Source organism: Gouania willdenowi, chromosome 13, assembly GCF_900634775.1.
Source record: "Gouania willdenowi chromosome 13, fGouWil2.1, whole genome shotgun sequence".
Classification (NCBI taxonomy): domain Eukaryota; kingdom Metazoa; phylum Chordata; class Actinopteri; order Blenniiformes; family Gobiesocidae; genus Gouania; species Gouania willdenowi.
In genome coordinates, this window is record NC_041056.1 from 20244454 (window position 1) to 20262560 (window position 18107).

At 38.6% G+C, this 18107-nt stretch overlaps 1 protein-coding gene across 3 annotated transcripts in view; it reads right to left on the minus strand.

Annotated features, from left to right (window-relative positions):
- Positions 1 to 482: 482 nt before the first annotated feature.
- fam168a (family with sequence similarity 168 member A) overlaps positions 483 to 18107 on the minus strand; it is a 32721-nt gene continuing 15096 nt past the window's right edge. The window contains exons 2-8 of one of the 3 annotated variants that reach the window (XM_028465117.1): positions 14045 to 14153; positions 13557 to 13648; positions 11734 to 11814; positions 6945 to 7090; positions 6606 to 6792; positions 4737 to 4863; positions 483 to 4563 (exon numbers count right to left, since the gene is read on the minus strand). In XM_028465117.1, the coding sequence (XP_028320918.1) occupies positions 4751 to 4863; positions 6606 to 6792; positions 6945 to 7090; positions 11734 to 11814; positions 13557 to 13648; positions 14045 to 14106 (681 nt within the window). In that variant the 5' untranslated portion in view covers positions 14107 to 14153 and the 3' untranslated portion in view covers positions 483 to 4563; positions 4737 to 4750. Of the gene's footprint in view, positions 4564 to 4736; positions 4864 to 6605; positions 6793 to 6911; positions 7091 to 11733; positions 11815 to 13556; positions 13649 to 14044; positions 14154 to 18107 lie in introns of all 3 variants that reach the window. The other 2 variants (XM_028465116.1, XM_028465118.1) reach the window with 2 other exon arrangements.

An 18107-nucleotide genomic window follows, 5' to 3' on the forward strand; every position in this document is an offset into this window, starting at 1 on the left:
GGTTTGTGCTTTTTTTCGTGACAGCAGAAACAAAAATCAGTGAAGAAAACACACAAACACACACCAGGCTCTATTCCTTTTATAGGAAAATTTTAATAGTTATTCAATGTTCTACATTTTACAGTAAATATACAATTACAAACTTGGCTTAGTTATAGTACTAAGATCACTAACTGGTCTTTAAAAAAAAGAAAATCCTAAACAACAACAAAAAAATAAAACATTTAAAAAAAAAAAAAAAGAAAAAAAAAAAAAAAGAAAAATTAAAACAGATTTACACTTCATATCACAAGCCTGACGCAGGTCCTTCACTCTGGACCAGATAGCTAACATATACGATTCATTTCTCTCAACGCTGAACAGACGTTGGGCTTCAGTTTCAAACACAACCTCACGGTAACAGATATACCATAGCATGTGCAAACTGGGTACCAAACGAAAACTTCCAAAGATGGGGTTGGTTCCTAACGCTTGATCCGGCACGGATACAAGTCAAGATTCTTTTTTTTTTTTTTGTTTTTTTTTTTTTGGAAGACACGGAATTTCCACTTTTTGCATCACATTGAGTGTCAAATTCAACTCAAAAAATTCTTGCACAAACTGAAATCAAAAAGTTGCAGCAGAACATCAAAGACATTTAAGAGCCTACTATTCACTGGGATAGTAGTGTTTTTATTCATATTAATGAAAAACTAAGACTTAGCCACTGCAAGGAGAAAGGAGGAGGAGGAGGAAATGGAAGGAGAGATGTTAGCAACGCTTCTGGTCACGTCTTCACCAGTGAAGAGTGAAAAGACAAAAACATGCACAGAAAAGGCAAGAGAAAAGAAGAAAAAAAGGACAAACCTCTGCAAAAAGCTGTTCACTTTCACAGTTTTGGAAATGTTAAAGACAAAGTGATGGATGAGGTGGAAGACAAAGATGAGAAAAGAATCCAAAGTAAGACAGCTTTGCAAACCGTCCACCTCCCCACCTCCCTGAACACGTTCAAGTGTCTCACTGCCCATTTTCACTCAAGACCAAACTGAGATAAACACGAGGTGAGGAATAGAGGGGAAAACGGAGGCTGTGAAAGACAAAACAGCCGAGTGCGTTTGCCAAAAACTGAAGTACAGTTTAAGTGTATTGGTCCACGGCCAAGAAAACTCATTCGACAAGAACATTTTTGACCTTCTGTGGCGTCTTATTAATGGAATTCCTTAGAATGTCCTAAAAAATTGTTTGAAAAAAAGAAAAGAAAAGAAAGGATAAAGAACAGGATCCAATTTTTACTCAGTGCTCAAAAAGTGCCAAACCAATCGCTAACGTTAAAAGTAAATGACCCTGATTTCTCATTCATCTCATTTTATTTTGGCTCAAAGCCTTTAAAGAAGTGTTTCCACTTCCACATATTGTCACTGGTGACATCTAGTGTTCACATAAGCGCAGTGAAATGTCACCAACACTGTAAAATACAAAAAAATTACTGTAAGTTACCCCAAATTTAGTGACCGCCAGCTATTTTTAGACATGACTGCTCTTTAGTCAGGGTGGCGAGGGCTGCAAAGGTCAGAGTAAAACATGACAGTGAGAGCAAAGAAAGACCATTTAACAGGACCTGACATCATTTCAGATTCCTGTGTGATGAAAGCAAAGGTTTACCCAGAATGCAACAATGACCGTGAGGGGCTCCAAGTGGAAACAGAGGAAACAAGTTTGAGTCCGACCAGGACATGCATCAACAACGTGAGGAAAACAGGACAAGCAACGGGAGAACACGGACTCACAGGAAGCTATAGACATCAATAAGGACTCAAATTTAACCAGTTATTTAGGAGAGGGAACTAATAATTACCAAACAACACTTGGGAGAAATATGGCACTGAACAAAAGGGGCGTGGAGCCCTGTGGCATTTAAAGACACGTCAATGAATCTTTGCACCCACAGAACATTAAAAAAAACAGGACATTTAAAGGACGTCACAGCAGCTGTTCTCAGCTAACAAACCAAATCCTATGTTTGCCTTTTGTTTTGTTTTAAATCCTGTTCTTTCCTCAAGGTCTGAAAATTCAGGTTCCCTCCATTAGTGACCGATATGCAGAGGACAAAAGTTTAAAAAAAAATATTTTTTTAAATTGTAAAAATAAAATAAAATTGCACAGATAGTAGCTGCCACACTGATGCAACCATGCTTAGCTAGAAATACATTACTGTACCAATTGCTGTATAAATATACTGCATGTCTTTTTTTATTCTTCTTTTTTTAAAACTTAAAAATCTAATGCTATAGTGAAATACACCTGAAGACAATGCATACATGATTATTTGACCAAAGGGGTGAAACAGAAAAGAGAAATACTGACATAAGTAGTGGTTGGTTAAATGAATCTTATTCAACAGTACATTTGTTCCAATTCCCAAATTTACTCTTAAAAGTTTGTTTTTTTTTTAAATTTTTTTTACCATGTGGGCACATTTAATGTTGCCTCATTAAAAAAAAAAAAAAAAAAAAAAATGCAAGTTATCGTTTAAAAAGCAGGGCTCGTGACTGATTTACACAGTATTTGCTTCATAATAAAACCTATTAGTGTACAAACACTTGGACTAAAAATACGTCACTCAAACTTAATTAATTTCTTAATCTTAATTCGACATAAGATATGAATTGCTCTTAAAAAAAAAAAAAGCCTAGGTACCGGTTACTTAGCATTACATTATAGCAGTATAGTCAAGTTTCCTTTTCTGCGTTATGTTGTGCAACACTTCCTCATAATGTTATTCAAGATGCCAAAGTTTGATATGTACTACTTTTAAAACGTATTGAACGGAGGCAGTTTATAAAGCCTCAGACTGATATTTAGATAAAACACTTGTTTTTCTTTTTTTTTTTTCAAAAATGAATTTAAAACTGATAAAATAATCACTTCTAGTGTTTTTATTGCAATATCAAACCACTTTACTCACACACACGCTTGGTAATTCCTTTTTTTTTTTTTTTTTTAAAATGCATTGATCTGTAGCCTCCAGGTGACAAAATGTTCTCACAAACCTACGGCAAAATGTAAAACCCCAGCCCTACCAAGCTTGTTTTCCTCAGGCGAGCACTAGTAAACAACTCCAGTCCTTATTAAACAGATTACGCAACCTCTACTTGTTTTGTTTTACCCAAAAAGAAAAGAAAAAAGAGAATAAATCAAATTGAAACTGAAATTAGTCTTTAGTCGATGATGCTGACGATTGTGTTGCGCGAATCCTTTAGGATACAAAGCAACCAATCAGAAGGCTGTTATGTCTGTGAGAATGGAGAACTAAACTCAGTGGTCGGTGTTTCTCCTCGGGTTGTGTTCTCGACCCACACCCAGTGAAAGGAAGGAGGAGGAGCTGATGGACTCTCAGTAAAGGGAGGTGAGTCTGTGCAGGAGGCGTCACGCGCTCGACTAACCGTGAACGTCAGCGCCTCCTCCTTCTTCCTGCCAACAGGCCCTGATACCCCTGCTCACCTCACAAATCCACGCTGCCCGCACGTTCGCTAGTTGGTTGTGTATGTTGATCACGTCATACTTCAGGTACTGTGCAGTAAGTGCCACTAAGCCATTATATGTGTGTGTATTCAGCTCGCCACAGAGCCACCGCCTGGGTGCAAACCTGTAACTGTGTGTGTGTGAGTTGATGTGTACTAATGTCCATATACTTGATGAAATAAATACCTTTTCATAGTTTTTTTTTTTATGCATTGACAAAAAAAAAAAAAAGCATAAAAATAAAAACGCAGCTAAAAAAAATGGTAAAACTTAAATAGTGTCACAGCGCACGCAGCTGTCCAGCATGAAGTAGATGAGGGATGTTCCTTTTAGTGTATACTGAGTGTAATGCTAATGCAGACTAAGTGGAACGCGTTGGCATACAATACGAGGAGGGATGCTGCCAGACTGAAAGCGATTGGCTGGAAGACAACAGATCAAAGTGGAAACCAGAACCTTTGATTATTAAAAAAAAAAAACGATAGAGAAACAACAAAAAGACGACAATGACTCATCCGAATGCGCAAAAAAAAAAAAAAAAAAAAGATTGTTTAAAAGTTTAAAACCAAAAATCCTAATTGTAAAAATCCTGTGCTGTTATTAAGTTGTTAAAAAATTTGGCAGCATTAGTCTAATAAGTCTTCGTATTGACTGAAGGAGGTGATATAATGAAAAATAAGTGCCCAATACATTTTCCCAGCCACACACACCAGCATGACACAGATACAGGAGTGACCGACACCCGGGGTTGGTCTAGAGTCCCTCTGGAGTTTCAATGACACGGCAGAAAAAATAAAATAAAAATGTACAAAACTAAACTAACATAAAAATTAAAGGAAATGACTGGTTGGCAAAATAACTGAAAAAAAAGATACAAATTACAAAATAAAAGCAGCTTTTGTTAAAAATTAAAGAGAATATCGCATATTAACAATAACAATAACAGTAAAGTGGCTGTTGCACTTTAGGTTTTGTTCTTGCCGACAGGTGCCGAGTTCCCATGGTTACCAATGGGAGCCCGTGTAAGATTTGAGCAGTTGCATACGATGGTGAACTCCAGATCTGGTGGGAAAGAAGAGCAGAAGCAGAAAAACATGGTGGTGATTGATTTAAAACTGACTCTGCCCTGTAGGGTAAAAAACAGAGGGGGAAGAAATGTGGGACAGCACAGTTTGTTCACGTTAAAGGAGACGAGGGAGGAGCTAAAGGAGTGAGCTGAGACCTCGGACACTCACATGGTGGGTGGGCTCTACCAGTGCGGTGGTACGTAACTGTACCCAGGTGTCCCTTGGGGCCTGTAGGTCGGCACGGTGACTGGGTGTGCTCCAATGGGTGCGTGCTGGGGCGTTGTCAGCAAAGTCCCTACACACAGGAAACAACACAATAAACAATAGTTGTCTCCAATGGTGATTTAAGAACAAAGAAACTAAAACAAAAGAACTCGTAATAAAGGTTAGTGCTAATGCTAAATCACCCAATCACTCTCACATTCAACATGATGAATTCATGTTGGGTGTGGGATACATATGTATGTGTATATACGTATATATGCATATGTGTGTATCCATAAAATGAAGAGTCCGTCCTTAAGACTGCTCTACTGTAAAGTGCCTTGAGATACCATTGGTTATGATTTGGCGCTATACAAATAAAGATTGATTGATTGATTGATTGACATTCACACACCAGTGGGACAGGACTGCCATGCAAGGCGCTAGTCGACCACTGGGAGCAACTTAGGGTTCAGTGTCTTGGCCAAGGACACTTCGACACATAGTCAGGTACTGGGATCGAACCCCCAACCTCTCGATCAGAAGACAACCCTCTACCACCTGAGCCACGGTCAGGTGCTAATAATAGATGAATAATGCGAATAATAGATGAATGCTATTACTAGGTCAATGCTAATGCTAGGTTATTGTTATTGCTAAGCTAATTCTAAATTAGTGCTAATGCTCTGCTAGGTTAATGCTAATGCTAGGCTAGTGCTAATGCTAGGCTAGTGCTATTGTTGGGCTAATGCTATAGTTAGGCTAATGCTAATAGTACTAATGCGAGTAGTACTAATGCTAGGCTGATGCTAATGCTAGGTTAGTGCTAATGCTAGGTTAGTACTAATGCTAGGCTTCAGGAACTGCTTTCTATGTACAAGTGCAAAAAACAAAAACAAACCAACAGCAAAAGTTCCTACTGTTCCACATATGGGATTCAAAGGCAGAACCATAGACTGTAAAACAAAAATGGACAAGACAAGCTCCCTGGTGAAGTGAAGCTTTTATTTTTAGAGCTCCCCCTGCTGACTGGCTGCAGTATAGGTCATAAACCCTGCTCCTTAATGTTAATAGTAAAGAAGTTAAAATGCTCGTCACAAATTTTTTCCCAAACCTAAACTCTGCTGTGATCATTAGATATTATCGCCCTACATTGTGTTAAAGTGCAAATTTTTATGAGAAGTTTGTATTAAATAAGTTATTTGAGGTTGAAAAATGGGATTTTATGTCATATATGACGATGATTGACAGCCGTGGGTCCTGCATAGCTCTCTTTGTGAATAGCTGTTATGTCATGAAGGACATAACAGCGTGATGTTCTTCAGTTTTGAATAGATACTTAAGTTCTTGGCGTAGCTGGCCTGCGTAAGTCAGGGCAGTATGCTAAATGGGACGGGCGTCTTACCAGGGCTCCTCCCGCCGGACCCTACTGCGCAGACTCTGGTTCCAAAATTGCAAGATGGCAGCGCCCATGAGCGCAGTATTTTGGCTTCAAGAATGTTGAGTGGGAACAGCTACAGTGCACGCCCACTGGGCAGAAGCCGTGCTTTGTCAATGAAGAAAGTGTAGAAGTGGAGATCCCTCATTTGATTTCTTTATTTCTTTACAAATTGTTGCACAGCTCTAATCAAATCTATTTAGGCTGTTTTGTTGCTAACACACATGCTAAAGTTGTCATATTCATGTTTTTGTAAAGCCTTAAAAACAAACAAACACTAAAATTAGATTGAAATACCTGCACAAAAAGCACAAACTATATAATACCAACATGAAATATATATATATATATATATATACAGTATATGTGAACTGGCTGATTGTTTTTTTTTTTACCTGCACTCATGGCCATGGTTGTCCCGGCTACCATCCCCATGGCAGCCATACCATTGTTCCGGGGGGCGGGGACGGGAACAGGCGCTGGGTACAGGGCTGTGGAGGGGATGCTGTTGGGCTGCACCACAGTGGTGTGATGGATCACGTGCGGCTGCGCGGCATAGACGGGCTGGGTGTAGTAAGCACCCTGTTATGACCGAGCGAATGGGAAATATTAAAGCAGGGGAAAGAAACAACTATGTGATGGAAAAGGCAAAATCAATTCAAAGTGAATTTGGGATTAGCTTGTGTCAATCAAATCATCACCTTTAAAGCATGGCAGAGGTCAGACATCCTCACCTGTGCGTATAGGTTCTGCTGAGGGTAGGCACTGCGGATGGGGTACATGGCCGTGGGGTACGGGGTGGGAGTCGGGGTGTAGGGGGGAGGGGCACCGTTTGACTGGGTGGGGGGCACTTTGTAGGGAGTTCCTGCTTGAGTATATCCTGAAAACAAGTCAGAAAACAAAGAGCATTTCAATGTCATATTAGTTAGCTTTAGAGCAACTTATTGAATCAGTGACATTTATCCCCTCCCCCACATTCAGCAGAAAGTTCACAGCAATATGGTACGTTCACACCAAACGCGTTTCAGGCATCAAAATTCTGCCTCACGCCAGTAGTTTGACGCTTGTGCTTATTGAATCAGTACGCTTGTCACCGGCGTCGAAGATGCTCGGGACGCGCGTCCAATCAAGTTGGGAAGGGAGCGCGTCGAGGGGAGGGGCTTCTCTGTTGCCGTGTTCATACAATGGATGATAATATGGCAATCAGTTACGCTCATTATTCACCCAGTGACTGTGAAGAAGTGGGGAACATTGTGTTGAGAAGGCTGTGTTTCCGGTCGGATGTATTTGGTGTGACTCAGTGTGTGCACTGTGATGTTAGAGGGATATAAAGAAGTGTGGGTGAATGTAGAATAAAGTTTGGCGTTCCTTGCTGAACACGCCGCCTCCGACTCCCGTTCATCAGCTCTACATTATTGAGAGAGTGGCTTGGCTTTATTTGCGCCTCGGCGCCGTTTCTGGATTCACCAGAGCTGCGCTCAGACGAGTGTCTTTCAGCGTTACTTCCGTCTCTCTCCCGTGCCCAGTTTGAAGACCTGCGCTCGCATCTCCTACCAGGACACCAACTACAGGCGCTCTATTTCAGCAGAAGAGCGCCTGTCCATCTGTCTTCGGTTATTGTTTTTTTTCCCCCTTCTCATTATTCTGAATACGTCACGATTGGGGAACGCTCCTGATTGGTCGACCTGCTGCGATATGCCCCAAAAGTTCAACAATCCCAACTCTAGCGTCGGCCATGTTGGAGGCGCTGGACGCGAAAACCTTCAAAACGCGCTGCACAGGAGGCGCGGGATGCGCAGCGTGACCTCTGACGCTCGATGTGAACACACCATCATTGTTTGTTTTGATTATTGTCGTTTTTATATTTTTGTATTATTTTTTAACTCCTCTTGTGTTTTTTTGTGTCCCTTTGTGATTTTTTTTCCCCTTCATTTTGTGTATTGTTCTGTAACTTTGTGTGTTTTTTGAGTGTTTTCAGTGTTTTTCCTGTTTTTTTGTGCAAAATCTATAATAAATGACAGAAATAATACATATATGTGTGTGTGAGTGTATGTATAAAAAGGAAACTATTTAATGAATATCCCTTAAATAAAATGGTCAAAATATAAAAAACTGCAATCTTTAATTTTAAATTGTTAAATTAGTTAATATAAATATTTACTCATATAGAGTAAATATATTCACACAAATGTGTAATCTTAATGTTTTAGGGGCTGAATAGAAATAAGGAACTTTCACTGTTTCACTGCAATTTATTACCTGCATTTCTGAACAGATCCACCAGATGGGGACTGGTGCCATCTTTGCGGGCAATGAGTTCATTCATCTTATATCACCGAACATTTAAAACAGCATCATTGTAATCAAAGGTAGAAGATGAATAGATAACCGGAAATAGCGTTCATTATTATGGAGATCAGTAGATACCAGTACAACTTTAACACATATTCACTGACATTAGCCCCTGGTGTAAAAGCAGGAGGTAAATAATACGCAGGTTGATCTGGTTCAGACCGCCTCAGATATGTGAGCTGTTGTCTCAGTGTGTAATGGCTAAGATGGCCACCAGGGGGAGCCTGAAGGTCAAACAAGCTACTAGCTGGAAGCTGCTGCAGCTTATGAAAGCACTCGTCACACACAAGGACAAGGGAACAAAGAGATGCTGGGGCTGCTCTGTCTAAAAGTCTGCACGCGCCTTTGTGCACATGCACGTGTGTGTGTGTGTGTGTGCAGACTCTCACTCTTTCTTTGCTTTAACGTGCAGGCAAGGCCTTAAAGGACAATGACGTGAAACAATTCCACAAAATCCCTGCTTACAAAAAAAACAGCGTCTACTCTGCGGTACTGAGTCATCCTGACCAAGATATAGCTACAGTGCAGGATTTTATATTTAAAAAAAATCCCTATGCAGAGCTCTATGCAGTGCATGTAAGGATATTTGAAGTCACAACAACAGCAGCAGCCTTCAACAATGAGGTTCAGGTTTCAGCTGGAACAAGGCTGGGCGAGCACTGCCAAAACATACCTGGAAAGCCATGAGAGGAGGTGGCTTCAAAAGCACTACACGTCAAATCTACAACCCCCTCCTGCATTTGTAACGCACTCAAAACTCAAGAGCAGAGGAAACAATTAGAGCAGGTATTTGTCTGCCTGCTATGGAAATCAAATCTTAAAGCTTTACAGGCGACATCCATGTTTAGGATGCGATTAGTTTTAATTTGACGACATTCTTTTAATGGGAAAACAATTCTATCTTCCCTGTATCACCAAGTATTCGCGGACTATGCTGTATTTTATCTTTCCATATGACCTGATACAAGCTTTTAACACAAATATTGGCCTCTCCAAGGGTTGTGCAGCTAACTCTTATTTAGGGAGAACAAAAACGAATGTATTCTTACTGAATATGTAATTCCTTAAAATGTTTTTTAAGCACCTTAAACAGGTTTTAAATGGATAACCTGTTTTGCTTCAACCTGCTCAAATCCAATTCTATTTCATTTACAACATCATTTTTGAAAATGTAATATAAAATCAAACTCGTGCTTCAATTCACCTTTACACATTTAAGATAATGTCTTTAAAGGACCATGTTAATGTGCAATCAAGCTCTTTGACGACTGCATTTACTCATCCCGACGCTGCATATATGGGAAGAGTCGACGTGACGACACATCCATCTGCTAAAGGGAGCAGACATTGAACCCCAGCAGAGTCTGTGTCTGCTGGCAGCTGCTAACTGGCAAGCCTCCTGCTTCTTTACCATCAATGACATTTCAGGCTATGCAACAGTGTCCAGAGTAGACACCACTCAATACATAAATCTCTGTTCAATACTAATGTCTGTCTGACTGACTGCATCAGCGATTGCCAGAATATTGTTATTGTTTTTGCTTAACAACCCTAATATACATGATGCTAATAATAATCATGAAATATGCAGGGCAACAGTACTTACTTCAGGATACGATTGTAATAAACAAATTCAATGCGTCGCTGCAGTGATGGAGCGGCAGCAAAACGCATGAAAATTTAAATTCCATCAGTGTGTAATTCACTCAACACGTTAAAAGATTAAAGTTTAATTTCCCCATTTAAACATTCCTTTATCGTTTCTCTCACTGGCAGATGAATGAGTCAACTCAGTTCTAGAAAAGCACTCAACAGAGGCTGTAGTAAGATGTTTGAAGCAGATACACAGTAACATATAGAATAATTACCACAGCATAAGTGTATCATTCTTAACCATCAGAAAATCCATAAGTCTGGCCTGAAATTCCAAGTGATGCAATGTTTAAGGTCTTAAAGATAAATTAATCAGTAGTTTAATCTATTTCAACTATATAAGAATAAAAAATCGATTTTACGATTTATCACGATTTTTTTGGCTGCCAATTGTAATAATCGATTCTGCTTCCCAGTATCGATTTATTTTATTGTATTTTTCACATTTTTGTGGGCCACCACTGGGTGGCAGTAATGCACCAATAAGTGAGTGCAAACAGAGGAAGACTTGCGGCACGAAGAAGAGTTGCAGCATCTGTGATTTCTCTTTGGCAACTGTGATTAAACCTGCACCTGTACGATTTAAATCAAAAGTATGGATACAGTTTTGACCGATTCCATGGTGAATGTAGTTAGACATTACCAAAGCTGGATTAAACTCCGGACAAGTAGCGTATTGTGTAACACAACAAACATTACTGCTCATCTTGTCCGTCACCATGTCAGATGAGACGGATCCAATGATGATGACGACTAATGTGCGCTGCTCATTTCTGAACGTGAGAAATTAATAAAATCAGTCGTTAGTATGAGGGGAAAAAAAAAAAGAGATTTTAAATGTGGCTCAGACAGAAAAATTAGACCGATCTTTACACTACAATACAGAGTGACTTCTCTTTTGGAGCAACCTAACTACCCAGCATGTTGAGCAGCTCCTGTTCCTACACAAAAACCTAGACACTCAAAAGCACTAGCTTGATGAACATTAAAAGTTTCAGTTGACTAACTTCAAAACATGTACAAATTAGCTTTTTGGAATTGTGCACCTCTTTTCTGAAAGAGGTTTTATTTTATTTATTTCAGTATAAATAATAATAAATCACTGAATAATACATAATGATAAATCAGTGAATGACTGAATGTGATGTGCATTGTTTTTTGGAACCGTGACATATTTCTAGAAATTTAGGATTCAACTTATGTGTTTGGTTTAGGAAAAAAAATAGTGATAATCGTGACTGTAGAATCGCAATACTTGTAAAATCAGAATCACAATTTAAATCGAATCGACACCCAAGAATCGGGATTAAGATCGAATCGGGACAAAAGGAAATCGTCCCAGCCCTATAACAAATATACCATACACTGTTGACGCAAACTGTATCTCCCATAAAAAGCAGATCTGCTTTTCCTTCGCAGTCACAGAGCAAAATGTGAAATTTCCTTTGCAATTAATACCTCCAAATATCCATCAAACTTAGCATGCATGCCGAAATGTGTGTATTTGCAAGTGCTCACCTGGTGGATACCCAGGACTGCCTGTTTGATAGAGATTGGGTGTATAGGTGGGAGCCGTAGCAGGGTAACCACCTGGATAGCCTGTGAAATAATACAAAACATTAGAATCTGTGGTTATCAACCCCAAGAACGCACCTGCTTCCAATACGGTGTGGGAGGAGTTTAACCCAGAAATATTACCAAATTATGCACAGAGTAGTGCACATTCACTACCGGTCAAAAGATTTAGAACACCACACTTTTTCCAGTTTTTTACATAAAGTTATTCAGGTTATCTTGTCATTGCACTCTGAAATGAAAGCATAGAATCAATGTATAGACCAAAATGTATTCTAAACTTTTGACTCATTAAAGTACAGTGTGTTCCAACACTGTTTTTATCCAGACAGAGAGGGTCGTAAGTAATCAAGAAAAGTTGGAACATCTGTAGGAATTAGTAGCACCAGCTTTCAAGGCTGATTCAACCTTCATTGCTGCGGAACAGTTTTAAATTGTTCATCCACTTGTGTTCCCAGAAAAAGTTCCGTATTTACCTTTGTACCATTTCAAGCTATTCATTGGACTTGCACGACTTGAATCGCAATAAATTACTGGAAAAATGAAACTGTTCTAAAACTTGTGACTGGTAGTGTATATATACAGTTACACATAGAGTGAGACTAAGAAAGAGAAAAGAACAACGGCAGCAAAGTGAGTGTTTGCTATTATTGGCAGGTTCTGTTATCTAACACCAAACTTTCGTTGTATCCCAATTTGGCTGCTGTAGGCTGAACTACAATTATCTGGATTACATGTTCAAAATTCAATTCAAATTGTAGTAAAACATATTGAGTAATATTTCTATTGCATTATAATAGACTAGTTAATGTCATTTTAATGCATCAATTAGTCCGTGTGAGTACAAATCAAAGCTCTAATTGTTTATGGCTAGGACTGTGCAAAAATGAAAGTGGTGATTTTCCTGTGTTTCCTTGACTACATTTTGATTTGTTAGACGAGCAGCTGACCTAAAACACATTTGTGTCTAACAGCAAATCAATATCATGTAGATATTGAAAACCCTGATGGTAAAAGCAGGGTTGGCTGATACAGGAAACATCAGTGCAGGTCAAAGCAGGGTTAGCAGTGTAGAGAATGTTGCCAGGTTGAAGAGAGGCGGTAATGCTCGACTCTTTCCCCTAACCTGCTGCCCATAGTGAGGAGGGGAAAACACCATTTAGTAGCAAAGGGCAGAGGTGGTCAATCATCTCATGGTCTTTTTTTTTTAATTTGTGCATTAGCAATAAATCCACTAGAAAAAAATGATTTCATACAGAGCTGAGAGCACTGCTCCATGTATAACATCTGTTCAGAAAAGCACATATAAGTACATATGTGCATTATGTCCATTTATTGTAAAATATAAATGTAAATGTTTTGTTATCATAGCAATGATGAACTTCTTTGATGTTTCTTTTTAAGGAAATTATTCCTGCCTGTGGCGATAAAACTGTACAATTCATCACTGTAACCTGATGGGTTCTAGATTCTTGTATATATATGTGTTATATCTGTATGCATTTGTGTTATTCTTTATTATTATTTTCTTTTTTTTACTGTAATGTGTGTACTTGTATTTAATCCTTATTTAATTAACAGTCTCTTACTGAATTATGTACATTTTTCTTTTCTTTGTTTAGTATTTCGTCTTTTCATCTGAAATATTTCTCAAGTAAAGTCCCCGTAGGATGAATAAAGTGCATCTGATTCTGATACTACCCAGTTAAACTGCTAATTTACTAGCTAAACTCTTGATTAGCATGTGTGAGTTTTTTTTTTTTTACCTGCAAAGGCCATATTCTTGGGGTTCCCGTACGGAGTGCCAGGCTGAACAGGGCTGTAGACTGGATTCATAGCTGCGGCTAACCTGTTCTTACTGGGGGATATGGAGGTGGAGGAGAAAGAATGGGGTTATGAGTTGATGGAAGACAAATAAAAACAAGAAGACGTGAGCTCTGGGGTTTTAAAATTAGAATAACTCTGCACACACACACACAATTCTCACACAGATGCATCCCATACTTTAGAATCTTAAGGTAACATCCAGCGGAAGGAGCTAAGTATAAGTGGCCTTAAGATTCCATCAAGTGCTAAAACGGCTACATTTACACTTCAAATCTGCAAAATGCTTTTCCCCTTTTCTCTGTGGATATAAAAAAAAAAAAACACCTGAAGTTCACCTCCATGACTCTAACTTACCTGCTCAGCAAGTTATGTAAACGTGCACGTGTGTGTGTTTGTGTTTGAGGGTGTGTGCGTGCGTGCCCCGTACCTCTTGTGCGTGTCTGGTTGGTACATGAAACTGAATTTGTCAGTGGGATGCCCGCTCGCCATTCTTGCTGTTATGCAAATGAGGAAGGAGTGGAAGTGGATATGCAAATCTGAAATTAAAACAGCGAGAGGTCATGATTACAATGAACACAGGAAAAAAGGGAATAAAAACAAAAACAAAACAAACAAAACCAGCAAAAAAGCAAGCACCAGTGCAACAGCAAATGGTTAGTGAGAGCAGTGTGACTTCTAATGTGTGTAATTGTGAGTGCTCAGCAGCCTCATATTACATAAATATTATAATATACAAATATTATAAAAAAGGTGTATTTGTGCATACAGCCTTTGAAGTATTTAACTTAAAACAAATGAATTGCAAATGTTCCTAAGTGGTGTTTAAGTTTGGTGTTTTGCTCCATTGATGTGAAACACGTATGTATGTGAATGAAAAAGGGCATGAACGTAAACTTGTGTGTATGCGTCGCAAAGCAAACATCAATACAGCCAATGAAAAAACACTCTTGCGAGTGCGAGACACAGCAAGCAACAAAACACAACGGAGAACTGAAAAAAAAAAAGGAAAAAAAAGTAGAAAGGGGGCTGAGTTTAGCACCGACGAGTAAGCATGACCCAGTGCCCATGAGCACCCACTGCACAGCCGGACGCTTGTGGAACAAGGGATGAAAGCAGAGGTGCATGTGTTGTGTTATCAGAGTTCATGTGTGTGTGTGTGTACGTGTATGTGTGTGGCTTTTTAGTGTGGCTTCTCAGAGCGATGGGGCTGAATTTATGAGGGCAGCAAGGAGGCCGGTTCAGTCTGGTTTGTAAGTGAGCCTCTGCAGACAAGTACTCCACACGTCACCCACTCGTTCACCATAAACACAACAAAAAGACAGTCATCAACATCTCCCGCCAGATTGGTCCTCATTACAACTCACAACCTTTTCCTAAATGTCCTAAATCTAACTTAGATGTATACATAAAAAAATATTATCACATCAGAATATAAAATTACTAATTATCTTAAACGTTTTCTAAGAAAAGCTGTCCCCTATGAAGATACCTCGAACAGAGTAAAAAAAACGGAACAAGGGCAATAACTCCGAAAAAAGTAATTGCACGCTTCTCATTTTCGAACTCCATCAAGGTATTGATATGGTGAAGCCACACAATGAATTTGTTATTATATCTATTGTATCTTAAACAGTTTCTAAGAAAAGCTAACTCGGACGGAGCTCAAACCTATATCCCCCTTACACTTTGTGGCGGGGGATACTTACGGTGGAAACACAATTACATGTGTTAGACATAATTGGAGCCAGGGTTAGGGTCAATTATAAATATATAATTGATCATTAATTGCAATGACATAATTATATGTGTAATTGTAATTGAATAAAACTCTTGCTGTTGTAGTTGTAATCGAATTGTAATTAAGTTCAGATAATTTACTTTGCAATTGGCACAAGAATTCTATTATAAACTGTCAATTACAATTTCATCAAACACAAACCCGGGGAACCATGTTACAGTTCTATGGCTTACACATACGTACAGTAGTTAATAATGATTAAAATATGTTTCATAAGAAGTTTACCCATTAGTTCTCTTGAGAATCATTTTAGCATTAAAAAATAATTTAAATAGAGGGGTATTCTGACAGAAAAAAGGCTCAGACGCCCACATCAAAAATATTAATACCAATATTTTCATTGATAAGGAAGCCTAACAAGTAGGGCTGCACGATTTTGACAAAAAACCTAGCTGTGATATTTTTATGACAGATATTGCAATTTTGATCGATTTATAATTTTGAAAAATATTTTATATATTTAAATGCACATGCATTTTATTCCATTTTATTTTTTCCCAAATTACGTGTTTTCGACATTAATCAAAAAAAAAAAATTGTTTTTATTTTTAGAAATATTAATCACATTTTCCGGTTATATTACGGTAGTTCTTAAATCATGTGAGGAAGCGACATAAATACTGATAAATAATTAAACAAAAATGTATGTTACAAGATACAATTAAAAGGTAGATATAAGTTATACTGACATGGATTATTCTGACAACTCATTTTTAATTATTCATGTCATATAAAAATGTATGAAAGCAGCATTAATGTCACCCAGTTCCCTCTCAGGGATCAATGGTTTGCTGAATCTGATCAGGTTTATTGTTTAAGTTTTGATCAACTTAATTTAAAAATAACCTAATTTAAATGATCCTGATGACATCATTCCAGACCGTAATGATTACACAAAAATAGATGGACACAAGGATGCGTCAGTTATTTCACCACTAGGGGTCAGAATATTTGACAGTATTAGAAGTCATCATACAATATTTCAGACTCTACAATCCCTGGTCTCTGAGCAGGCGAAACTGATTAAAGCTGATCATGTTTTCACAGAGCGATGCAGCGCTACATGAGAAACGGATGGAGCTTTACAGACACGTTAAAGTTAAGCGGGCACTGGTCGGCTCTGTATTTAGTAGTGATGATTTGACTAGTTTTTCGACAATTTAGACGGTGTTTCTGTTCGTTTAGACTGTGTCTGAAATGGCCAGGACGGGAGGGGGGAGGGCGATGCACCTAATAAGCTGTCCCTAGAAACATCTCCCCATAAAAAAGCATCCTTTTCCTCACGAGGACGGCGTTTCAACTTGATTCTGTCCATTTACGTGTTGAACAGTAAATTCCGATTTCATTGGTCGATTCCGTGATTCCGTCCACGATTCCGTTAACATGGGTAATAGGGCCCTAGTGTAGTTGTTGTTACGCACTCACTGAGACTCGCTGCAGCGCATACAAGCTTGTGTCCTGTAACCATCTGTGATTGGCCAGCAGCCCAGGAAGGCCGTTCTCGGCAAATTCTGAATGGTGAACACATATATATCACTCAAATGATGGAAACGGAAAAGAAAAACCATCAGCATCTGAGGTTAGGTTATCGCAGTAGTGAAAACCTCAATACGATTAAGGTTAATCTTTCAGCATTACTAACAAGTGGAAGGTTACATTTTATTGAGTTCTCTATTTCACTCAGTAATTGTGATTAATTGTAATTTAACTTTAGTAATTATGAACGGAGAAAATACTTGTATTTAACTGTATTTGGAAAAATGCCAGTCAACGTAATCACAATTAAGGTGCAATTGAACATGGATAATTGAAGATGTAATTGTAACTAAAAATAGTATTTGACCCCAATATCGTTAACATAAACAAGTGTCAGATGCAGCTTTTCACCAGCTTTTTACACATCTGCTTTAATAATACATGTTTGATGAAAGGGCTTTATGTTTACGTGCATCTGTGTAGACAGTGAGGATGTGTGTGCGAGTCAGTTCATCTGACAATTTCATTTTGTGAAGCTGCTCCGTCCAGTGAGGATTGATTAAGGTACAGTAGGGCACTTCTCAAAGTGCTTTGTTTATTAATGTGGGCATCATCTGTGCCGGAATATCTTCCTCAAGCACTGCTTGCTCCTTTCATTATTCCCCACTGCTCCACTTGCGTTCAATATCCATTTGCTTTCACTACATCTAGTAATTAGTATGCCCATTACTTTCAGACCAACATACTAGTTAAAATAAAGACAAGCAAATCATTGTTTATGGAAAAGGTTAACAACTCTTCCTACTTTCTTTAAGAAGCAGAAACATTTATTTGTGAAAAATACCCAGAGCAATGGTTTCCTCTAAGAGAATCAAACCCGTTTGTGTGCTTTCCTCTAGTTTATTATTTATAAAACAGAGGTGATGGGTTCGGCCAGTGACTCCTCTCGGTTCCTGAAATAGCTTCGGAACATATTAGTTCCATTTTAACAAGATATTTGTTGGAATTCTTGTGATGAAGAGCTTTCAGGCTACCTCTGCTTTTTAAATGTCTTGTGCTTACATATCCTGCTTCAGTCTAAAAACATATGATACTGGTCATTTGAGTGCTAAACATTGGTGTTAATACAGTATATGTGTAAATGCAAATGTCTGTGTCTCTAAATGTCCAGGAGGAATTGGCAACCTGTGCAGGGAGGGTAGACGCTGTGTAGCAC